Source organism: Pan troglodytes, chromosome 22 (assembly GCF_028858775.2).
Source record: "Pan troglodytes isolate AG18354 chromosome 22, NHGRI_mPanTro3-v2.0_pri, whole genome shotgun sequence".
Taxonomy (NCBI): Eukaryota; Metazoa; Chordata; class Mammalia; order Primates; family Hominidae; genus Pan; species Pan troglodytes.
This window is the reverse complement of record NC_072420.2, coordinates 38,113,968-38,136,964: the sequence shown is the minus strand read 5'-3', so window position 1 is coordinate 38,136,964 and position 22,997 is coordinate 38,113,968. Positions and strand designations below refer to the sequence as shown.

Genomic DNA, 22,997 nt, shown 5'->3' with positions numbered 1-22,997 from the left:
AAAGGATCAATAACTCTAAAACTAGAAGGAAACTTAAAAATAATCTAATATTAACCCCCCCATCCTAGAAACAAAGAAACTATATTTTTAGAAACATAATGCGTAAGATCCCACAGATAAAAAGCAAAGCTCTCGCAGAATCCATGAATAATCAATATTTTAGTCACACATCAATGTCTCTTGGTTTCTTGTCCATATGAAAACTTGTTTAAAAGTAAGCTTTCATGAGATTAGCTCAGGATCATTCACGATACTATCATCTACACGCTACGAGTCAAGGCTTAAGACAGGTTTGAAAATCACTGTCTAAACCAAAGTATTTAATCCATTCCCTGAAAGACTCAATCTCAGCCCTTTAAACTTGACAACTTTCGGTACGTTTTTGAACTACTTGGAACCTGCATTAGCCTCCTTTAATTCCGAAGGATAAAGGTAAGAGAGAAATAAAAGGGAAAGATTTTAAAGCCAATTTCATTCATACTCTTACTCATGAATCTTTAATATTTTGGTTTGTTCTCCCAGGTTCTTATTCCCTCCATATTGATAAAGCAATCCTAACTCAGCCTGGGCATTTTCCATGTCGAGGGACTGTTTCCTGGTCCACCTCTTAAACATTTTTTGTATCACAAAACCTTCCCCTTCTTGAAAGGGACAAATATTAAAAACTTGGCACTCCTACTTTCCTTTGGGGACTAGAGACATAAGGAAACATCATCTGCCTAGTGACAGATGCTCTGGGATAATCCTCAATTTAAATGTTTAGCTTACCATCAGTTCTTTTTAAAGTTACTTAAATTATGGAGTTTAGGAAAGTACGAAAAAGTACTACTTTTAGAATCAGAAATTAAACATTAAACATGTTTTAAAATAGTTAACTTACTAAACTAAAATTACATAAATATATATATATATTTAGAATTCCTAGTAAAGAAAGTAAGTTTTCTAAGTATACAATTAATCATTAACTTTTTTTTTTTTTTTTTTTTAAGATGGAGTTTTGCTCTTTTGCCCAGGCTGGAGTGCAATGGCGCGATCTCGGCTCACTGCAACTTCCGCCTCCTGGGTTCATGCTATTCTCCTGCCTCAGCCTCCCGAGTAGCTGGGATTACAAGCTTGCACCACCACACCAGACTAAAACATACAATATACTGATTATATTTTCTCCCCTATAAGAAATATTTTTAGAATAACTGTTAACTTTTTTTTATCTGCAGTTAATGATGCTTGAGACACAGAAACAGCCTCTATCCTCTCAATGTGTAACAGCCATTATTATGCCCAGTAATGTATTAGCCAAGATCATCTCAAATGACAAATCATACCATATTAACAATTTTATATTTTAGGTAGAAATAGAACGCAGCTTTATAGTTTTGAAAAACATCAAGTGGATAAAATTTTTCAATTTGAAGCCATCTTATTTGGAAAAATATTCAAAAGTCTGGCATGACTACCTTGGTCAAGTTTTTAATACCTCATTCTCTAAAGTGAGGCTGCCACCACAGTTTTGCTGGACATCTTTCATAAAAACGTTAAGCCAAGTAGATATTTCTATTCTCTAACCTAAGGGCAATCCTGCTTCTTTTTTGTCCCCTACTTCTCATTAAGACTGTTTATAAAGCTAGAAGGTAAACTGGTATTTAAATCTGGATTATAGACATAAATTTTTAAATACTGGACTACTGGACTATTCTTTACTCTTCTGAATCAACTAACTCACATTTGGGTAACAGTGCCATCCTCTTCCTCCCTCCCTTTCCCAGAACAAAAAAAAAAGGCTCCTAGAACCTTATGAAAATTCAGTATATGACAGTATACTGTCATATACTAAATATACTTTTGCTCCCTCATTTAGGTATCATGAAAACATAAAAGTTGAATTAAGATTTTATTCAGCTAGAAGTTATAATAGTATATTGTCAAAACAAAAAGATTCTTGCAAATTAACTTTAGGGTTTAAAAACTGGTTTTTGTACTGTACTTATCCAGACAACAAAATAGTACAGTGTCATCTTTCTTAAGCAACTACATCTATACAAACTACATAAAGTATTTTTGTATCAATTTCTATGTCATATGAAAACAAGCAGACTTAAGTTTAGGGGGTATAGCTGGTCTAACTTTTTAAAAAAATGAACATTATGAAAACCTCCCTTTCAAGAACCTTGGTGGGAAGCTACTGCAAGGGTAAGTAGTCATCCTCAAAGCAGCTGAAGCCCAGGTGACAAGAAAAGGCCCTGTGCCTGCTCACAGGAGGTAATGGGTAAAACATGTGGAACAAGGTCAAGGACAGAAGAAACAGTGCTTCCAAACACCCAGTCCAAACCCAAAGTCACAAAGGCAGGGAGTGAAGTACAGGTGCTGACTTTCAATAGAGCCTCATCTCCAATGGGCAACTTCATAGCTCACTAAAGCTAGGCATTGCAGGAAATGTTTACAAAGGCCAGGAAGGCCACCCAGCTCTTAAAACATACTACCAGAATTCATTGGTAAAAAGAGAACCAAGGATAGCTACAATTCAAGTGTGACTGAAAACAATCCTTTAAAACTAACAGCAAGCGAAGGAGCCAACAGCCACCCCAGCAGCTCAGTTTTCCCAAGCTGGGAAGGAGGGTGCTTCTAACAAGAAAATCTAGAACACTGGATAGAGTAAACATATTGTTCTTATCCTCTATATTCCTCTATACCATCCACAGAAACAAGCAGTGAAAGATCACTAAATAAAATAAAGCATGGGATGGAGACATACCAGTGAACCAAAGATTTTGTCAGTTTTCTGCAAGAAAAGGCAACTGGGATCAGACCAATAATTTAAGGAATGTCAAAAAGATCTAGAGCTGAAAGCTGGGACCAGGAACCAGAGCAGAAGTGGCAGATGCCATTCTGGGTGGTAAAGAAAAACTGGAGTAGAAAGAAGGGGAGAGATTGGCTTGATACTAAACAACTATCTGCCGCATGATCAGCCTCCGCCAGTGGCTCTAAAGAAATACCTACTCCAGTGAACCTACTGAGTCCCAGCCGCTCAAACACAAGTGAACAGTCACCCCAAGGGTGAGGCCAAAGAAATACCTGTGAGGATACCAAGCCACCTGCACCAGGACTAGACACGCCAAAACCACAAGTTCAAACTGCTTAATGAGGCCTCCTCAACCTGGCAAGCAGAGAAAGAGAATCTTCCTGCCAGGGTTCACACTCGCTAAATAAACTGAAGCTTGCCTGTCAGTCCACATGCCTCACCCACAAACACCAAGTCTGCACTCAGTCCTCTCACTTAGGAGAGAGGCAAAATGATGACAGAGGACTCTGGCTCTTGAGTTGGGCAATAAGGGTTCCCAGGTATTTGTGCGGTGCATGGAACAAAGGTGAAAGTAAAAACTATCCTAGTGCAAGTTGAACACGTATCATAGAATTAAATCATCTTTTAAAATGTACCAGACCTCAATCCAGTGGTAACATTTCTCCTATGACTGGAACGACCTCAGTGACACAGTATCACACCTCCCTCTCCATGAGTCTTAATACACTATGTTCTTCCAGTATAGTTCTCTGTTTTCAATATTCAGAAGATTCTAAGACAAAAATAAAGGATTCAATTAAGTGAAAGAAAGATGTGTAAGTGAATATACCTATATACAAGCTGGAAGTAACTGGTGGGTAACAGCTGTGAGGTAAAAAGAAATATAAAGGGCTCTAAAGCTCTCATTTCAAATCTTGAGAAATCAAGAGAAACTGTCTAAAACTGATGGCCAAGAATGGGGTTTAAGTTAGTTTTATAACATTTTAATAATAATCAACAGAAAAACTTTAAAAGAGGATCAGGAGAAACTGGCTGGAAAAGAGGTAGCACTGAGAGCTATCTGGTTTCATTTTTCAATGGTTTTTTAAAATACTAAAACACAGCTACAAACATACTAATGTATTAAAAATCATGGAGGCAACCAAGAGAAGAATTTTAAAACGGAAAATAGTAAAAGGGGTTACCCCTGTAAGTGGAAACGAGGAAAAGGAAAACTGACATTTCATTCTTTTACTTCCAGAATGGATTAAATTTTATTAACATAAGCATGTAAACTGACTGATTAATGCTTAAAAGAACAAGTCTGAATTTAACAATATTGGCTAAGCATGGTGATTATGTTTTGGATATGTGTCCCCACACAAATCTCACGTCAAGTTGTAATTCTCAATGTTGGAGGAGAGGCCTCTTGAAAGGTGATTGGATCACAGAGGCACACCTCCCCCTTGCTATTCTCACGATGGTGAGTTCATTCTCACGAGATCTGGTTGTCTAGAAGTGTGTAGCACTCCCGCTTCTCTCTTTTCCTCCTGCTGGGGCTATGTAAGACATGCCTGCTTCCCCTTCACTCTCTACCATGACTCTAGGTTTCCTGAGGCCTCCCTAGCCATGCTTCATGTATAGCCTGTGGAACCGTGTACCAATTAAAACTCTTTTCTTCATAAATGACCCAGTCTTAGGTATTCCTTTATAGCAGTGCAAGAACAGACTAATACAAATGGCCTGAAGAATACTACTACCAGCAGTAGGAGAGGAAAGAGCTGGCTGCAACCAGTAGGTTACAAAAACAGCAAGCACTCAACAATGGTTTTTAAGCTTTGGTAACTTTATACAAAGCAGACCTGGATTTGTGTTAACAACATAAATATTTACATCTCGAGTATCTTTTTGAGTATCTGATTCCATGGAGTATATTTTGTGGACGGTTTATAAAAATTAAAATTAACTTATTTGTGTTTCTCTCTAATGTATATCCATTAGCAATATGGATCTCTACACTTTTTTAAAAGACTAAAGTAAGGAATACAGAGGCCAAACTAAGAAGGCACCGTTAAGTAGCCTGGTATTCACCACCAGAGAGAAGAGGAGAAAGAGTGCTTAAAGAAAAGTAAAATCTTGGTCGGGCACGGTGGCTCATACCTGTAATCCCAGCACTTTGGGAGCCCAAGGCAGCAGGATAACCTGAGGTCAGGAATTCGAGAAAAGTAAAATCTTAAATTTCACCTTTTGAGGAGATAATCTACACTATCCAAATCTTAAGCAATGATAACTTTTTATATCAAATTTTGTAGTTTTAGTTTTCCTATCAAAGAATCTTCTTACACTAAGCCAAAATTTATTCAAAACTTTTTAAACAATGGCCAAATCTATAATTTTCTGAAAATACAAAAAACAAATCCCATCAAATTATTCCTAGAGTGAAATTATTTCATTTCACTTTGAATCTACAATTCAAATCATTATCAATAAATACATTCTTCACAACTCCTATTTGCTTAAGAACACATGTTCCTTTTAAAAGCAGTGATTACATCTAAAAAACTTTCCAGAAGAGCTAATACAGATAAGCTTACTGTGCCTGATAAAAACCAAAGAGTAACTCATTTATGAAGCCCTGGGAATCCCTTTAAAAGGAGATACATATTACACTACATAAAAGGTCATCACCATCAACAGACTGCTGATGGGTTCATTCTCATTTGTTCAACACATAGATTTGAGAATCTGTTATGTTTGAGGCATTACAGTAATAAATAAAACTTAGTTCTCCCATACAAAAAGTTAAAGCTCTTGTATAAAACGACACCATGAACAAAAGGCAAATGCAAACTGGAAAATGTACCAGCAATAAGTTAACAGTAAGTATCCCTAAAATCAAAAGCATGATCATTAAGAGGAGGGACTCACAGGCCCTGAATTTGCTCCCCAGCTCCATCCCTTACTAGCTGTGTGACCTGGGGCAGGCTACCGAACCTCTGTCTGGGTCAATCACAGTACCTGTACCAGAGTTATCATTAGGAGTAAATAAGTTAATACCTGTAAATAATTTAGAATAGTTATTGGCATCTAGTAAGGGTTCAATGAGAAACTTTGGTAAATTAAGAAAAAAAATTAAAACCCCAAAGAAATATCAACAAAAGGAAACTCACAAAAAACATGAGTAACAAACCCCCCAAAAAACATACTCGGTCTAATATTCAAGCAAATGTAAATGTAAATATTGAGTTATGTTTTGTCTATTGAATTGGCAAACATTTTAAAATACCTAGGATCCTAGGGTGCAGAAAAATTCTGATGTGCAGCTGGTAGAAGCATAAACTGTACTTTAAAAAGGTATTTGAAAATAATGTATCAAAAGGCTTTAAAATGTACATATGCTTCACCTTAACAATTCCAACTTCTAAGAATTGAACCTAAGGCAATAAATAAAAAACAAACAAAAAAACACCATAATAGTATCCACTTAAACATTGTTCATGAACTAATTAGCAAAAATGGGGAACCGTTAAACATTAACTAATTCACAGAATACTGATTAGTCACTTAAAACAGTACTACAGAAGAATATTGATGCTGGAGAATGTTTAAATTTTAAAAGCAGACTAAAAAGTGACTAAAGGCCAAGATGGTGACTCACACCTGTAATTCCAGCACTTTGGGAGGTTAAGGCGGAAGAATCACTTAAGGCTGGTCTTCAGCAGTTCAAAACCAGCCTAGGGAACACAGCAAGCCCACATCTCTACAGAAATAAAAATAAAGAAGTTAGCCAGGTGTGGCAGCACGTGCCTGTAGTCCTAGCTACTTGGGAGGCTGAGGCAGGAGGACAGCTTTAGCCCAGGAGTTCAAGGCTGCAGTGAGCCATGCTTATGCCACATGGCATTCCAGCTTAGGCAACACAGCAAGACTCTCTTTAAAAAAATCTGCAAAGCAAATTTCAACAAATTTTCTTGAGTTATATTGTTAGTATCTGTTAAGTTTCATTGCTTTAGTTCTTCTTCAGAGCCTCCTGTTATTTGTATGTTGAAACTTCCTTGCCTGTCTTTAGTAACTGTCGCTTTCTCTGGAATGCTTCATTTTTCTTCATTTCTTCTTGGTTATTCATCTTTTTTTTTTTTTTTTTGAGAGCGAGTCTCGCTCTGTAGCCCAAGCTGGAGTGCAGTGGCGCTATCTCGGCTCACTGCAAGCTCCGCCTCCCGGGTTCATGCCATTCTCCTGCCTCAGCCTCCCAAGTAGCTGGAACTACAGGTGCCTGCCACCACACCTGGCTTATTTTATTTTATTTTATTTTTGTATTTTTAGTAGAGACGGGGTTTCACCGTGTTAGCCAGGATGGTCTCGATCTCCTGACCTCGTGATCTGCCCGCCTCGGCCTCCCAAAGTGCTGAGATTACAGGCGTGAGCCACCACACCCGGCCAGTTATTCATCTTAAACAGTTTTTTGAGAAACTTTATATGGCGTTTTTCACTCTGTTTAGGTTTCATTTTTTAAATTATCTTTTACTTCTCTTTCCTGGGTTATCACCACTTTTCTGATTTTTCCTTATTCAGATTTACATTGTGCTTTAGTATTTGTATCATTTTCTAAATTTCTCTGGGATTATTCTGAAATAAGTTATAGTTTCATTTATTTTGTGGACATTTCTTTCTGGCATGCTTTCATTGTCTGCAGTAATAATATTCTGCTCCTTATGCTTTTCTCTTATAAAAACTCTGTGGGGATTTTGACTATGATCCCTGTCCACTGCTCGTTTTTATGTAAAATAAAAAACTTTGGGGAAACTGGAGTAGCTTTTCTGACTTCAATAAGAGTTCTCTTCCGTTTTCATGAAGGATCCCAAAATATAGACTCATGAATAAGATCTCCTGTGCTTTTATCTTCTCCCACTTTCATCTGACATTTTTTCCTTTGCCCTCATTATCTCCATCTTGTTTAATGTGGATTCTATCCCCAGCAGTGTCTCCTTGGTGTAGGGCTTTGACTGGGAATGGAGCTTAAACTGGTTTTGAGAGTTCATGGGGACCACATGACTCTAACCCCACTTCAGAACTTATTGTGTCCTCCAGGGAACTCAAAACTATCTCCAGTTCCAGCTGCTCTTCTCAAACATAATTTCTGCAAGTCTCTCACTGCAGTGAGTCTCCTCTGTTGGTTATCTTGGGGTTCTCCTATTCTCAGGTCCATCAGACACCCTCATGCCTCCTTCTGCACAAATGCTGATACCACACAGGTCTTGCTATCAACATTCACTCTCACCTACTTACTTGTATGTGAGTCAGTGGGGATACTGTTCACCTAGTCTTGCAGATGCTGAATGTGACGTTTTGGTTTTGCTGAGCTAGTTACTCTGTCTCTTCTAGAGGAAAATGGGAAATTTTTAAAACTATGTTCTGTTGTCATCTTCCTAGAACTTAGACATTCTTTCAAGGTACACTTAATAAGTATACCTAAAATCCAAGATCATGAATATAAATGTATTTTCTTTTACCTGGGTCTTAAATAGACACACTAAGGTAAAAAATTCAATTTTACAATGTGGCTTACCTCAGATTTCCCATCATTTTTTCTATAAATATCAAATGCTTTTTCATATGACACATACATAATGTAATCATTATTAATTGCTTCCACTTAGAAACATAAATAAAACTATGAAACATAAAAAGCAATGGAAAATAATAAGAAACTCTTAAAACCACTTGAAGAAATGTATTAAAGCAAGCATTAATATACTTATTTTTAGGCATTAAAAATGCCATTAGGATGCCAAAAATTATTCTTTTTGCATTTGCTGAGCACTTCCTGTGTCCCAGAAATCCTGCCAGACAGTCACAGGGCACACAAAGAGGATAAGCCTTAACCCCCTGACCTTCAGGAACTATCGGACTAGCTGGACATAAAACTGGTAAACAACATGTGCAAATGCCATAAACGTATTAAACAAAAACTACTTGCTAGAAAGACAGACTCCAAACTATTAGGAAAAGGGGAGTGGCTGTCTCTTTTCACTTTATGCATTTCTAAAGCACTTATATTTCCTCCACGAAGTATACAATACCACTTTATTTGTTCCAAAATAAGAGATTCTTCTTTTTGCCTGTTGAAGATTTATTTTAACTATAATACTCAATGCTGAGAAAAATAAATTAAGAGACATTCTTGTAATGTACAGAGTGGTACATATTACCAAACAGCTTTCTGAAAAGTTGCATCAAGAGCCTGAAAATTTTTCAAACATTATGACTCCTGGGAATCAATTATAAGAAAATAATTTTACAGCCAAATACTACGCACAGGTATTAGTGCTTTAAAAAACAACTTAATACCTAAAAATAAGAGATACCCAACTTAACTAGGAAATAAGCATACTGTAAAATAAATATCTAAAGTAATTATCTTCAAAAGCATTGAGTACCCTGGATTTGCTCCAAGTTCAAAGTAACAGCAGATCACTATGGTTAGCTTTTGATGATGTAGGGCAACATTTATGATATGTTAGTCAACACGAGTATAAAATGGATCTTACCCAACCACAGCATCCTGAATATTCAAAATGACCTCAATTAGTTAAAAAATGGCATGACAAAAAAACTGGAAGGGAATGTGCCACACAGTAGAGGACACTAAAACTTGGGATATGTTTCCTTATACTTATCTATATATATTTATACATTTCAGAATTCTTTCAGTGATTTTGTATTATCTAATAAACAAAAAGTAAAAACATGAATGCAAAAGCAAATCCACTATCTTTTTAACTTACTAGAAAAATAAATTTATTGAATCAGTAAGAAAAAAGTCAAACTGCTTGGGTTGAGACATGAACGAGAGCTAGAGAAGGAGACACAGACAAAGAAAAAGATCAGACACACACGACCACGACAAGAACAATTCCAAGGGGAGGCAAACTGGTGACAGCTTCCTAAATATTACAATCTACATGCCCTTTCATTCTCCTAGTGTACCCCACATATGATGGGATTTTAAAAGTTGGGGTTTTGTAATTTACAGATCTGATTTCTAACTCTTGCATAATGAATACACCCCATTTGTGACCACTGGAAATATGAAAATTTTGTCCTACAAAATTCACATTTTAAAATGAGTTAAGAGAATCTAAAATTAAAACTCTGCCACAAACGGTTTTAAGTACTTAAATTCATATATATGAGTATATATATAGTGTATGCATAAGAATTATGACATAGACAATATGAACAAATCAGCACATTTAAAAATAAATTTCCATGTTTATTCATCCTCAAAAAGTGATAGCTCTGTATGCTTTGGAACTATTCCACATTTAAAAGTGACTAGTATATCACTATTGTTTAAAAAATTTTAGTTGTTAAAGAAGTTCATTTCAACAAAACAAAGAATGGCAGCCCCTTCTATTTCCAACATGATTTTCCCAAATCAAGGTCCACAGGATGTTATTAATAGGTACAAATCAAAAATAAAAGGGAGGGGAGGTCCCTTAATCAAATAAACTGAAGAAATGCTGGTTTACACAGGTTTCTTTATATAAAAGTCTTTATGTTCATATACTTGGTAATCTCTGAGGCAGTACTTTTTCCAAATCTAATCTGAGAAGTCATTCTACACCTTAAATAAACTGAATTTGGTTACTTGTGATTCAAAAGGGCAAAGAGTGGTTGCTAGGTTCCCCAAATGATGTTGTGTTAGGGTAGAATGGTGTCACTCATTACTAAGAGGACTGAATGGGGGAGGAGGAGGGAATATGCGGGAGAGGCGTCCAGGAAGCAGTTACCTGAGTGTGGAGCTCAGAAGAGAAGAATGGGATGCAGAGATTTCGGTAACCTCTGCCTACAGGTAAAAGCCATTACTGTCAATGTCATTACCCAGACAGTGCTCTCTACTTTCTCTCTGCATGCCCTGAATTCAATAGGTGAGTCTTAAAACTTTACCAAAAACCTCCACTGCCTCATTGATTTGTTATCCATAAGCTCAGGGATCCTTGTAGGCAGAGCAGCACCTATAATAGTACCTGGTACAAAGCAAATGCTCACCAAATAAATGTTTGTTAACAAATCATTTGTTCTTCCAAAAATCAAAAGAAAATCCAAATGTACTTCATTCATGTTCTAACTCTATTTTAAAACATGCAAAAAGATTCTCAAATTAAGTAAGTACAGGAACACCTATAGATACATGAACTAAATACATCAAAGTCTGACTTTGGCCTAGTGTTCAGTAAAACTGTTTTTTTCTCTCCTCCCACCAGCTTTATTGAGTTATAACTGGAAAATAAAAATTGTGTATATATTAAGGTGTACAACATGATGTTTTGATACACACATACGAAATGAAAGGATCACCACAATCAAGCCAATTAACATATTCATCACCTCACAAAGTTACTCTGAAAACCTACTCTTAAGTGTTCACTTCTGAAAGGCCCATCAGCCAAGGCCTACTTCAGTGTCCTTTCCAGCATCCCTGAACCTGTGCCTCATCAAGGAAAAGATGAGAGTAAGTTACCACATCTAACCAACAGAACAAAGCCAGTACCATGAACAATGCCAGAGGGTAAAAACAAGGCCCAGAGAAAGCAGACCACTTGCTTTCAAATGTCAGGAAGCATTCTCTAGAAACAACTTTTGGTGAACATCTACTCATGAGTTTTAATGTGTTGAAATTCTATCAGTTGAATAAATGTGTGCATAGTAATACAAGACCAAACTGCTACATTAATTAATGATGATTCTGAAAGCTGTTAATTTTATGTTCAAAAACAATTATTAACTTTCAAACTATTAGAAAGGGAATACACCAACAGCTAATATATTTATTAGACAGCTAGATCTTCTTTCCTAGGTTTTTTCCTCTGTAAGCCAATAAATGCTGACAATTTTTAAAGAATACAAGGCTGAATAAGAGATTGGATTTTATCATAAATCTAATCTGTAGAATTTTCTTGTGTTCTAGCATTCATAAAATTAACTAGATAACTATAAACTGTATTTACTCATTAGTTATTTCATTCCATTGAGACCATAAGCCTTTCAAGAAAAAGAGCTATTTGGAAACCCTCCATGTCTTGTGAGGATAAATAGAAACTTTGTAACTCCAAAATTTCACGAGAGAAAATCTCCAAAATCAGTAATATTCATAGATAAATCTATGAGATACCCCAAAAATACTTTGTTCCTCTACTGACCTCAGTCGAAAGTGAGCATCTACTTGGTATAGCCAATGTGCAGTATAGCGCCCAAGGAGCAATCCAGGAGCTGACAATGCTGAGAAATAGTTCCTGCACCAAAAGGTCAAACTTATAAAATCTGACAACAAAAAAATGTGCATAAAATTCTAAAAATGTTTCTGTAAATATGCCTATTTGTTTTTCTATGATGGTGATATTCAGCTTCAGCATCACGTTGCTTTTAACAATCAGCGAGCAACTCAGCCAGAATGTGTACCTGGCATACTTCTAATATGTACAGGCAAACATACATGTGCAAGCCTGTGTGCATGCATGATAGATGCGTAACAGAGATGATCGCTCAATCACCTTTGACGTAAACAAGAATTAACATCGGTCTTAAAATGGTGACTTCTACATGAACGTAAAGTATTATATACTCTCTAATTTAATTTATAAATATATTCAAGCACATTTCTTCATACAAAATAGTACACCGAAACAATTTTTTAAAATCTTAAAATCATAAAATGATTATTTTTCCCCTAGACAAAACCCAGATCGCCAAAAATAAAAACCAATCACAAAAACTACACCAATGATATAATTAGGCATCTGTTAGGTATCAATTCAAAATTTATATAAATATTTCTTTTGCAGTTAGCAATCACATTTTCAAACAGTTTATAAATATAATCAAATAAGGCTCTCTGACAGAGTTTCAAATGTTAAGTCACTTAGTTCAACAAAATGCCTTATAATAAGCCTAATTTAAGAACATTTAAGTTCAAAAATTATTAACACTTTATACATTAGCTGCACTACATTTTCAGAAATTTGAACATAGCCATGTGTGGAATAGCCTCCAGTTTCCCATGTAAAAGATCACCTCAATTAATTATAGAGCAATCAAAAAATATTCTTTCAAAAATGCCTTCACACTGCTTCTTCTGTATAAAAATACAAATGACAAAAGGATAAGAGGGGGAGGGTGGGAAGGAAGGAAATGGGAGGCAGGGATATTGGGAACAAGGAAAAAATAAACAAAATCCCAGAGCGTATCTTTTTAAGAAACCATATGTATGGGTATAATATCCTTAATTTGTCAGTCTTTTTGATGATATCCTACTAACATCTACTCCCATAAAAGATCTGCCATATTCTAATAGAGTTCTGGGGGAGACATGCATTCAACCATAAAGGTGACTGTGTTATTTACATTAACAGAATTATTCCAATTCCCACCAAAATATTAGCTCTTGAAAAGCCTAAGTGCTAGCAATTACTATGCTGTATTTGTAATAACACCACTATAAATCACTGATTATCAATCTGAGTTCAAACGTAAGTTTAATAAATAGCCCAACTACCTTTGCATTTACTGATCTACAATTCCCCCCACTAACTGCTATTTATCAGAAACCTCCCCCATTCAAAATAGACCATCGATTCCCACATTCTCTTAGCCAGAGTTTTACTGTATTTCAAAACTTGAGTCACCTGTATGCATCGTCTTCTTTCAAGTCTCATATCATCCTGATGGGGTGGGGGAAGGGAGGGAAGAGTCCAGCGGCAAAACTATAACACTGTGTGAAGAAAAACAGATTATGATAAGAGATAATGATGCAAGACAATTACCCCAACTGAGGAATATCTAACATAACTACAATCCCAAAACATACAGAATAAAATTACTTCAAATTTGCAAAATTCATTTTCTAACATTCAAACTTACTTAAAATAAATTTTCCTTAGTCTTCAATAATCAAAATCAACTATATATAAAATATATTCAATTGTCAGAGAAAAGAAAAACAGTTTCAAAATGTGCCTATTGCCACGGAAAATTTCAGGTATTTTCCAGGTATCAAATAAACCTGAATATTCCACTATTTAATTTATCTGGGGAAAAAACTCCACATTTTGTAATTTTCATCAGTTCACAAATCAAGAGGAACACGAATTCACTTTCATAGTAGTTTACTATTAAGACAGAGGTAAAGTTACTTTATAGGAAAGACAACATGTCAATCTACCAATGTTATTTGTAAATTAAGTTCTGAGACATTTCTCACAACCGCTCCCCTAAGTCCACAAGCCCTCTTGCTCTCCAAGTGGTTTCTCTTATTTTATTGTAATTCTTTTACAGTACTTCCTACTTATTGCTTCCACTGATAACTCATGGTTGACCAGAAAAATTCATAATGACTTACAGGAAAATGAAAGTAATCTCAGTGTTGTCAACTGATAATCAGCAGAAGAGGTAAAGACAAGTACAAGTTAAAATCTAACTTCTAAATGAGTTGAGTGAAAAAATTTATGTTTTAAATTGATACTATCGAATTTAATTCAAGGAATATTTTAAATAGAACAATGTTGCATATGTTGGCCAAGTTCCTATGCCAGCCTCATGAAAACTACTGACTCCAAGAGATGTTCCTGGTCAAGGGCACTGGGGCCGCTGCAGAAGAAATACCAAAACTTCTTCAATTCTACATCCTCCAGACAAATTCTAAAATAAGCTGTTTTCCTTTGTTAGCACCCTCTCAATTCTCAATGCCTCCAATTCCTAAATTTCACATGATGTCATCCCAATCATCCTGCTTAATAATCCTTTTCCCTAAGTTGTTTTACACTCCTAAATTACTATACAAAGCTCCTATTGCCTCAGTATAGTTCATTTCAGGTAAGCGAAAGAAAGAAACCAACTGGACTAAAATAATTCACACTAAGATTTGCAATTTCCAACAACCATTATAGTTTGCCCAGATAAATCTCTTATTGGTACAATTCCAAGTGGTGCTACAAGTGGGTCATAATATAGATTTGAGTCTATACTTATTGCCTCAAAATATTTCTGCTTTTCATTTATTTCTCCTTAAACTTTTGAACTCCCAGGTTCTTTAAAAGCTCCAACTTTGTACTCCAAATAGCAGCAATACTAAACACTTCACTGGAAAAGAACCTCAGAGACAATATGAGTTATTTTTAAATTAGGAATTGTCTCTGAAATCTTTGCCTATATTCCAGATTCCATTCCTGAAGAACTACCATTCCAATTCAAATGCCTGTTACGGTATTACATTAAACACTAGACCTACAACTAGCTGGTATCATATTGTGGGGGGTGTATGACTAGATGGATGAACACTAGAGTGCTGCATCAGAATAGTTTTATTTGTAAAAATAATTGAATCAAGATTATCTTTACTCAAAGGACATCATTTTCTAATAATTTTTCCCCTAAAATGGTCAGTCTTTAAAATTATGACATGAACTATGGGGAAAGAAAATATAAATTCAATCTCTAGCTATGAACTATATAATCAAATCCTTTAGGCTCTCAACATCATATTCTTCACCCAGAAAATGTTACAATGCTACTTACACCTCGCCAGTTTCGATAGAAGTAGATATTACTGACAGAAAAGTTCTTTGTAAGAAAGTAGAATCAATTAAGATATCAGTATTCTTTATTAAAAATTGTTAGAAATTAGATTTCATTACTATTTTAAAAATCTAAAGTTAAGACACACCAAATTTCTGACACCTTTTTGAAACATTATCCATTAATCATTACTCATTTGAAAGGCCACCTAAAGTATCTCTGAGTTACATAATTTTCTGCTGACTTATATAGCAACCAAACCATCATATACTAAGTAACAATAAACTCCAGAAATCTTCACCTTGGATTACTTTAAATAAGGACTCTAGTGATTATTCCATATATCCTTCCTTCAGGCTAGTCACTTTTCAAAAACAAAAATGTTAATACGAGGTCAGAGTTTTTATATGACAATAAGCAGATAATTCCACACACCAAATGCGCTTTGCAGATAAGCTACAGATATGATTTTCTTCTTAAAGAAGCTTAAAAATCTAGACAGTCATATTTTCATTTTTTTGAGAAAAATATAGAGTATATTTTTCATCACAAACTATGGAGTAACAATCAAATGCTAATGACAAACATCTCTCTTTACCACAGGAACCTCTCATGACCCTCAAATCTTCTACAGTATGTTCTAGCTCAGTTTGCCAAAGGCAATGTGAAGGTCTACGAACAATCCAGGAACTGAGCTTACATGGTTTTTTGAAGTTAAACTTACAAACCATTTTTTTAGTTGTCTTAAAATCACTGCATAAAATTAATCTACAGCATATCTTCAGGGACAGGACAGTTTCCACAGGCTGTTAAACACATGGTATACTCAGGTAGGTACTGAGCTTAGTCTCTTGGTGTCTGTATTCCACAGGCAGGGGTTGGGGAGAAATCAAGTCACCTAATAAAAAGCACTGATACACTAAGATTTGTTAAAAAAAAAGAAAAGAAAAGAAAAGAAAAAAAGAAAAAAGAAAAAAAGAAAAGAAAAATAAAAAATACAAGGCCGGGAGCAGTGGCTCTGTAATCCAGCACTTTGGGAGGCCGAGGTGGGCGTATCACCTGAGGTCGGGAGTTCAAGACCAGCCTGATCAACATGGAGAAACCCCATCTCCACTAAAAATACCAAAAAAAATTAGCTGGGTGTGGTGGCGCATCCCTGTAATCCCAGCTACTCAGGAGGCTGAGGCAGGAGAATTGCTTGAAATCAGGAGGCAGAGGCTGCAGTGAACCAAGATCATGCCATTGCACTCCAGCCTGGGCAACAAGAGGGAAACTCTGTCTCCAAAAATATATATATATACACTAATAAACAGAGATCAAGAATGTTAAGACTGGGACTGAAATGAATGCATCAGCATGACAGGCAAGTTCAGACTAACCCAGGAGCTAATAAACTAAATGGCAGGTGCAATATGTTCTCTAATGTGACAGTGTTTTGTAATGACACCAAACTAAAAATTATATCTAATTTCAAAATAACTAAAGTAGTATGAAGTATTACAAGTAGCAGATGAAAAAAAAATCAGTATGATACAAGGAGCTTCAAAAGTACTAGTTAAGTACTGCCTCATTTCTTAAGCTGGAAGAAAATACCAAGTTGTTTTTTATTACTTCATTTTATATGTTATATAAATGCTCGCATATTTCACAATTTACAAAATTTAGCCCATATGAAAAGATAAAATACAGTGCACACTGGGATCTAAAAAGATAGCTCAGAAGATGCCCATTAAAAATAAGCAACAACAGAAAAGCTACAAAACAGAAATCAAGAAAAACTAGATCTAAAATTAGATTCCATAAATTAAACTTATGTCATTATCTAAAATTTATACAGTTAACTAACATTCTCTTATCAACTTTGGCTCATTTACACTAATGAATTAAAGAAGTGACAGAAAAAAGTACTTTTTCCATATAGCAATTTTAGAAATAATTTTCTAGAATTATAATAGCCAAAGGAGTCCAAGGGAAAATAGAAGTATCACAGTTTTGATGCCTAACACACAAGAAAAAAAATCTTATTTCCAATAAGATGATCAAGCAGCATTACAGAGAAAAAGCAATTATATAGGAGGATTTCAAGTGAAATCCTAAAAACCCAGAACATTTATCACTCCCCTCAAAACCCTAGAAAACAGTCACAGTCTTTAAAAAAAAAAAAAAGGCCAAAACACAAGACTTTATAAAGAATATAATATTGCACCAAAATGGTTAGTAAAACTACAGGGAAATGAACATTTGTGGAACACTTACTATCTATGTGCCAATCACTCGGCTAAGGCATTTTATAGACGTTGACACATTTGACCTCCTGACAGCCCTACGAGTAGATAGTGTTACTTCCATTTCATCAACAGGGAAAGCAAGGGTCAGAAGGATTAACTGGCCTAAGGTCACAGTTTGTGAACTATGGTCCCACATTAAAGTTCACTATGCCAAGACGCCACTCACTAAGAATCACTGAAATAGTTGTGAGAAAATACAGAGATGCAAGAACCCCCAAGTGTCTAAGTCTGATTTTAGCCCCTATATGCACTACTCTGCATCAACCACCCTAAACATGAAAAAACAAGAGCTCATTAGCAGTAATTACTTGAAAAAGGCATTTAATTTAGAACAGAATACTAAATTTCCCCAAAAGTTCATCTAGTAGAAAAATTTTGATTCCAGCATATAACAGATTGCTATATTTTCCCTTTACCACAAACATTTTAGGCCGGGCACAGCAGCTCATGCCTGTAATTCCAGAACTTTGGGAGGCAGAGGGAGGTAGATCGCTTGAGACCAGGAGTTGGAGACCAGCCTGGGCAACATGGCAAAACCCCATCTCTACCCCAAAAAATAAAAAACTTGGTTGGGTGTGGTGGTGCAGCCTGTAGTCCCAGCTAATAAGGAGGCTAACGTGGGAGGATCACCTGATTCCAGGAAGTCAAGGCTGCAGTGAGCCCTGATCATGCCACTGCACTCCGGCCTGGGCAACAGAGTGAGATCCTGTCTCAAAAAGAAAAAAAACATATATATATTAAAGGAGACAAACTGAAAAGAAGGTAAAAACCAATAGCAGATGAGTCAATTTTGCATTAAAACCTTGGTCAAGGTCAAAGAACATGTGGGATTATAAACATGGGTGCTGGATTATACTACTCCAATGGCATTTTGGAAGTGGAATAGCTGAAATTTGTGTTCAGAGGCTAGAAGCATGTGCTTTCTCATGCAATTATGTGAAAAGAACTAGGGAGAAGGTTTAAGAACTAAAAGCTGAGCAGATTAAATGAGTTTTGCCCCAAATTTTGGCTATCTCAACCATCAACTCAGTATCTCTGAGACCACATCTGGGCCTGAAAGACAAAATCAGGCACTGAGTATTTGGACGTACCAACAAATAGAGGAAAACAGGAGGGAAATGCCTCATATGCACATTACCTGCAACAATACATAATGCACTGACACATCATTTCTAAAACTGAAGGGGAGAAACAGAAGTTTCTGGGGTTAAGTTATCATCAGTAATTGTAAAGTAATAGTACAGGTACTCTGTTACTAATTCAAAATATGTAAACTACCACTGATATTCTATTTTGCTTGCTGTCCTCTGTCTTCCTTTAGAATGTGAAAACATTTACAATGATTTGCACAGGTTTGTATGACCCTCAAGTCTATCAACTGTTTATCTATTCTCTTGTGAATAGATATTCTCAAAAATGAATTCTCAGACCACAGAGCTTTTCGGGAACCTAACTCCCACTACTAGAAAGTGACTGCTCTATCAAGTAGACACTAGAAAGTACCCCTATCACATGCAGACCTAGGTTCCAAAGGCTCATTTCTAAGACAGTTGGTTAAAAGTCTACATTAAGAACTACTTTAGTATGTAGTATGTAAAGCCAACTTTTATAAGGCGGGCTTGTTCCAGGCCCAGAAGACCTCAGTGAACTGAGCTCGAAAGTCCCAGTTATGTTTCACTGCATGAGATGACTTATCTTTAATGGGCCCTGGTATAAATTTTCTATTTTAAACCACTAAACCCCATAATTACAAAAAGTAAGTACCACTATCATTCCCACTGTCCAGGTGAGAAAACTAAGGCACAGAGAGGTGAAGTGAAACCATCCCAAATCACACACGACTAATGGTAGAGAGAGATTCAAATCCAAGCAAACTGACTACTAAGCCACTGCTTTTGGCCATATTAAACTGAATCTACCATTTCCCCTACTCAAAAAGGGAGGAAACAACAGGAAAAACAGAGAAAAAATCACTTCTCCTTTCTGTATTCTCAGTCTTGGGTAACGGGTGTCACTATCAGCCCAATCTCCCAAGGGCAAAAACTGTATTACCTTTGCACCAACCTAATAAAATTCCACCACCCAAAATTTGGTGTTGGAATCTCTGCTCCTTAAATATATGTATATATACATATATATCTTTATATCAACAATTTATATTTGCATCATCATTTTACCAGGTGCACAGTACTCCACTGCAAAGACGTAAATGCATTTTAAGCAAACACCTATTGAGGGTATGTGGCTTGTTTCTAATTTTCACTAGCATGAATTTTAATCTTAGAGCCTGCTTCTTCCCCTCTGCTCACAGGAACTAAGAGCAAAGTGGTATGAAGAAAACACCAAGAGCCATGAAGACAAGTCCTTTAACTGATATGCTTGCTTAAGGATGTTCTTTTATGTCACCTACACAAAATGTACTCAAACTTTCTATTATTCAAATCAATTCTAGATCTTAAGAGGAACTTAAAAGAGGTGGCCCAATGACCCTCTAGGTGCTCTGGGAATCAAAGCTGAGATCCAGCGCTTAGTGCTATCGATTGTAACGTTTCCCTCACTAACCTGAACATCTAGGGTAATCTCATTTATGTATATATTCCCTAACAAAGCAGTATCTATCAGAGAGAAGACATTTAGAAAGAATATGTTCAATCAGTAACCTGCAAGCCCTTATCATAACTAGCTTATAAGAAATGCACTGGAAAACTGCCTTGCTCTCTCTCCCTTCTGACAGCACCAACTTTTCCACACAGGATGTTCTATAATACAATATATACACACATATATAATTTATATATAAAATGTTTATATAATTGATTTGCATGAGTGCATGCATACATATACTTAGTTGGTTATATGTACTTTTATACGTATGTAATTATATATCATTTTATAAACCATTGCCTTTAAATAATCCTTGCATCTCAGAAACACAGAAAAATAACAAGGCCCAGAAATAATCAAAAACATACACTGCATGAATAGCTTACATTTTCTTCCAATGAGTCTATTACTAAAAGCAGTAACGTGAGTTCAGTTTTACTTACTTTCCCTCCCACACTTTTGTGGAGTTTACAGAGAAATGCTACCCCCTTAAAAATTCTTAAAATGTATGTTCTTGTATTTCACAACACTAGCTATCCTCCAAATAATCCATGTCTCTTTCACATTTAGCCCTAACCTCAGATGTGACCTCTGGTTCTATCCCCTGACCACTTCACTCATTTCTCTATACATCTTTCCCTGCAAAAGAAGTATTTTCAATGGTTTACTCCAAACTAATACTTCAAACTCTCTTCTCCACTCAAACTTCTCACTCAATATCTACTCTAACAAGCTGTTGGGTGGCTGCCTACAGTGCCACATCCCTGCCTCCATTCTCTACGCCTACAAGTCCTCATCACATTCCTGCACCACGTTATCCACTTGAACTTCCCATCTCTATTCCCGCACCACCATTCTTTCAGTAATTTCATTAGAAGCTGCTGACTTTATCTAAATGGTCTTACTAAATCCTATCCATTTTTGAAGTGCCTCATGCCTTTCCATTCCTCTCCATGCTCACTTTAGTCACTTGAACCAAGTCCTTAATTCACCTTAAGTATTACAAATGCTTCCTAGAATTAACTATCTCCTAGGCCTGATGGTTATGTCATAAACTCTAGGGCAGTTTCCCTAAACTACATCAGACTCTACTCCCAAAAATCCTGATTCAGGAAGCCTGGACAAGGACCTAAGAATATGTGTTTTGTTTTAACAAGATGTTACAGATGAATCCTGGACCCAGCGAAGTTTGGGAACTACTGTGCTTAAAAAGCTGTATCCGCTGCCCTAATTTATTTTGCATAAAGCTGCTACACATACTTTTCTGAGACACAGAACTTTCAACCTGGATTTAACCCCTCTATAATTTAGAAACATATGATCTTATCTTATTCCTCTGAACTCACAGTTCAATGTGACATTCCATAAAGTGCATTTAAGCCCCTTCTGCATTAGTGTTTATTTCTTCTACCTGAAATTTGCCCCTTCTTGCCTATCCATTTTCAAGATCACCTCAATTTGCCTTCATCCACTTTAAAGTCACTCCAGCCTCTCCTCTTAACTTGCATTTATCTCCTGCTATATTCTGTTAATTGTTTATGTTATATACTCACTCCAGTGGTATTATCTACTACTTGGTGAAAAGTACCACTAGATCTCGTATTTCTGTATCGCAGTACATGTTCAATAAACAGATTGGCACAGCGGAATACAATGAAAATATTGCTTCATGTAGAAAAAGTGGGTTGTAAAGCAATATGCAGATAACATGATTGTATTTGTTTTTCAAAAAGAGAATAGTAGTTATGTGCAGGAAAAAAAACTGGTGGATTATATACAAAATGTAAATAATAGTTATCTCAGAAGAGAGAAACTGCAGGGAATTGTCATGCTTATCTGTATTCTCTAAATTTTCTAAAATGAATGTGTATTTTGTGATGAAATTAAAACTTAAACCTTAAAATTGTTACCCTGGAATTTTCTCAACCAATAGACATTCTATAAAAATGACTGGCACACTACCATGTCAGTAGTCACACTGTCACAATCCTAATACATATGACATTTGTTAATGTCAACATTTCTACACCTGTACTTCAAATTCCATTGGCCTCACTAAACTGAATATACAATTTCTGGGACTTCATTCACAGACTTGCCAAATCAATTATACATGAGCATGCTATTACTCTACCTGCATTATAGGTGGGGTTTTCTTTGTTTTCTTGTTTTGGTTTGTCCTTTCAGTCAAAACTACAAACCTTCATGTAGTATAACTGTCATTTTTTTGGGGGGGGGGGTTGGGGGGGAGACAGAGTCTCACTATGTCACTCAGGCTGGAGTGCAATGGCATGATCTCAGCTCACTGCAACCTCCGCCTCCTGGGTTCAAGCAATACTCCTGCCTCAGCCGCCTGAGTAGCTTGGATTATATGCCCACACCATCACGCCTGGCTAATTTTTTGTATTTTTAGTAGAGACAGGGTTTCACCATGTTGGCCAGCTGGTCTTGAACTCCTGACCTCATGATCTACCCACCTCGGCCTCCCAAAATGCTGGGATTACAGGTGTGAGCCACCACGCCTGGCCTTTTTTTTTTTTTTTTTAAAGACAGAATCTCACTCTGTCGTCCAGGCTGGAGTGCAGTGGCACAATCTCAGCTCGCTAAAACCTCCGCCTCCCAGGCTCAAGCAATTCTCATGCCTCGGCATCCCTAGTAACTGGGATTACAAGTGGGCGCCACCACGCCCAGATAATTTTTTCTATTTTTAGTAGAGACAGAGTTTCACTGTGATAGTCAGGTTGGTCCCGAACTCTTGT

The 22,997-nt window shown here is 36.3% G+C and overlaps 1 protein-coding gene across 10 annotated transcripts in view; it reads right to left on the bottom strand.

The window, feature by feature from the left end:
• The window catches only part of DYRK1A (dual specificity tyrosine phosphorylation regulated kinase 1A), a 149,214-nt gene that overhangs the window by 81,436 nt on the left and 44,781 nt on the right, over positions 1 to 22,997 (bottom strand). For 5 of the 10 annotated variants that reach the window (XM_009424841.5, XM_063803677.1, XM_063803675.1 and 2 more), the window contains exon 2: positions 13,459 to 13,544. In XM_009424841.5, the coding sequence (XP_009423116.1) occupies positions 13,459 to 13,468 (10 nt within the window). In that variant the 5' untranslated portion in view covers positions 13,469 to 13,544. Of the gene's footprint in view, positions 1 to 3,437; positions 3,570 to 4,936; positions 4,974 to 11,976; positions 12,073 to 13,458; positions 13,545 to 22,997 lie in introns of those variants that run through there. The other 5 variants (XM_054675071.2, XM_063803679.1, XM_063803676.1 and 2 more) reach the window with 4 other exon arrangements.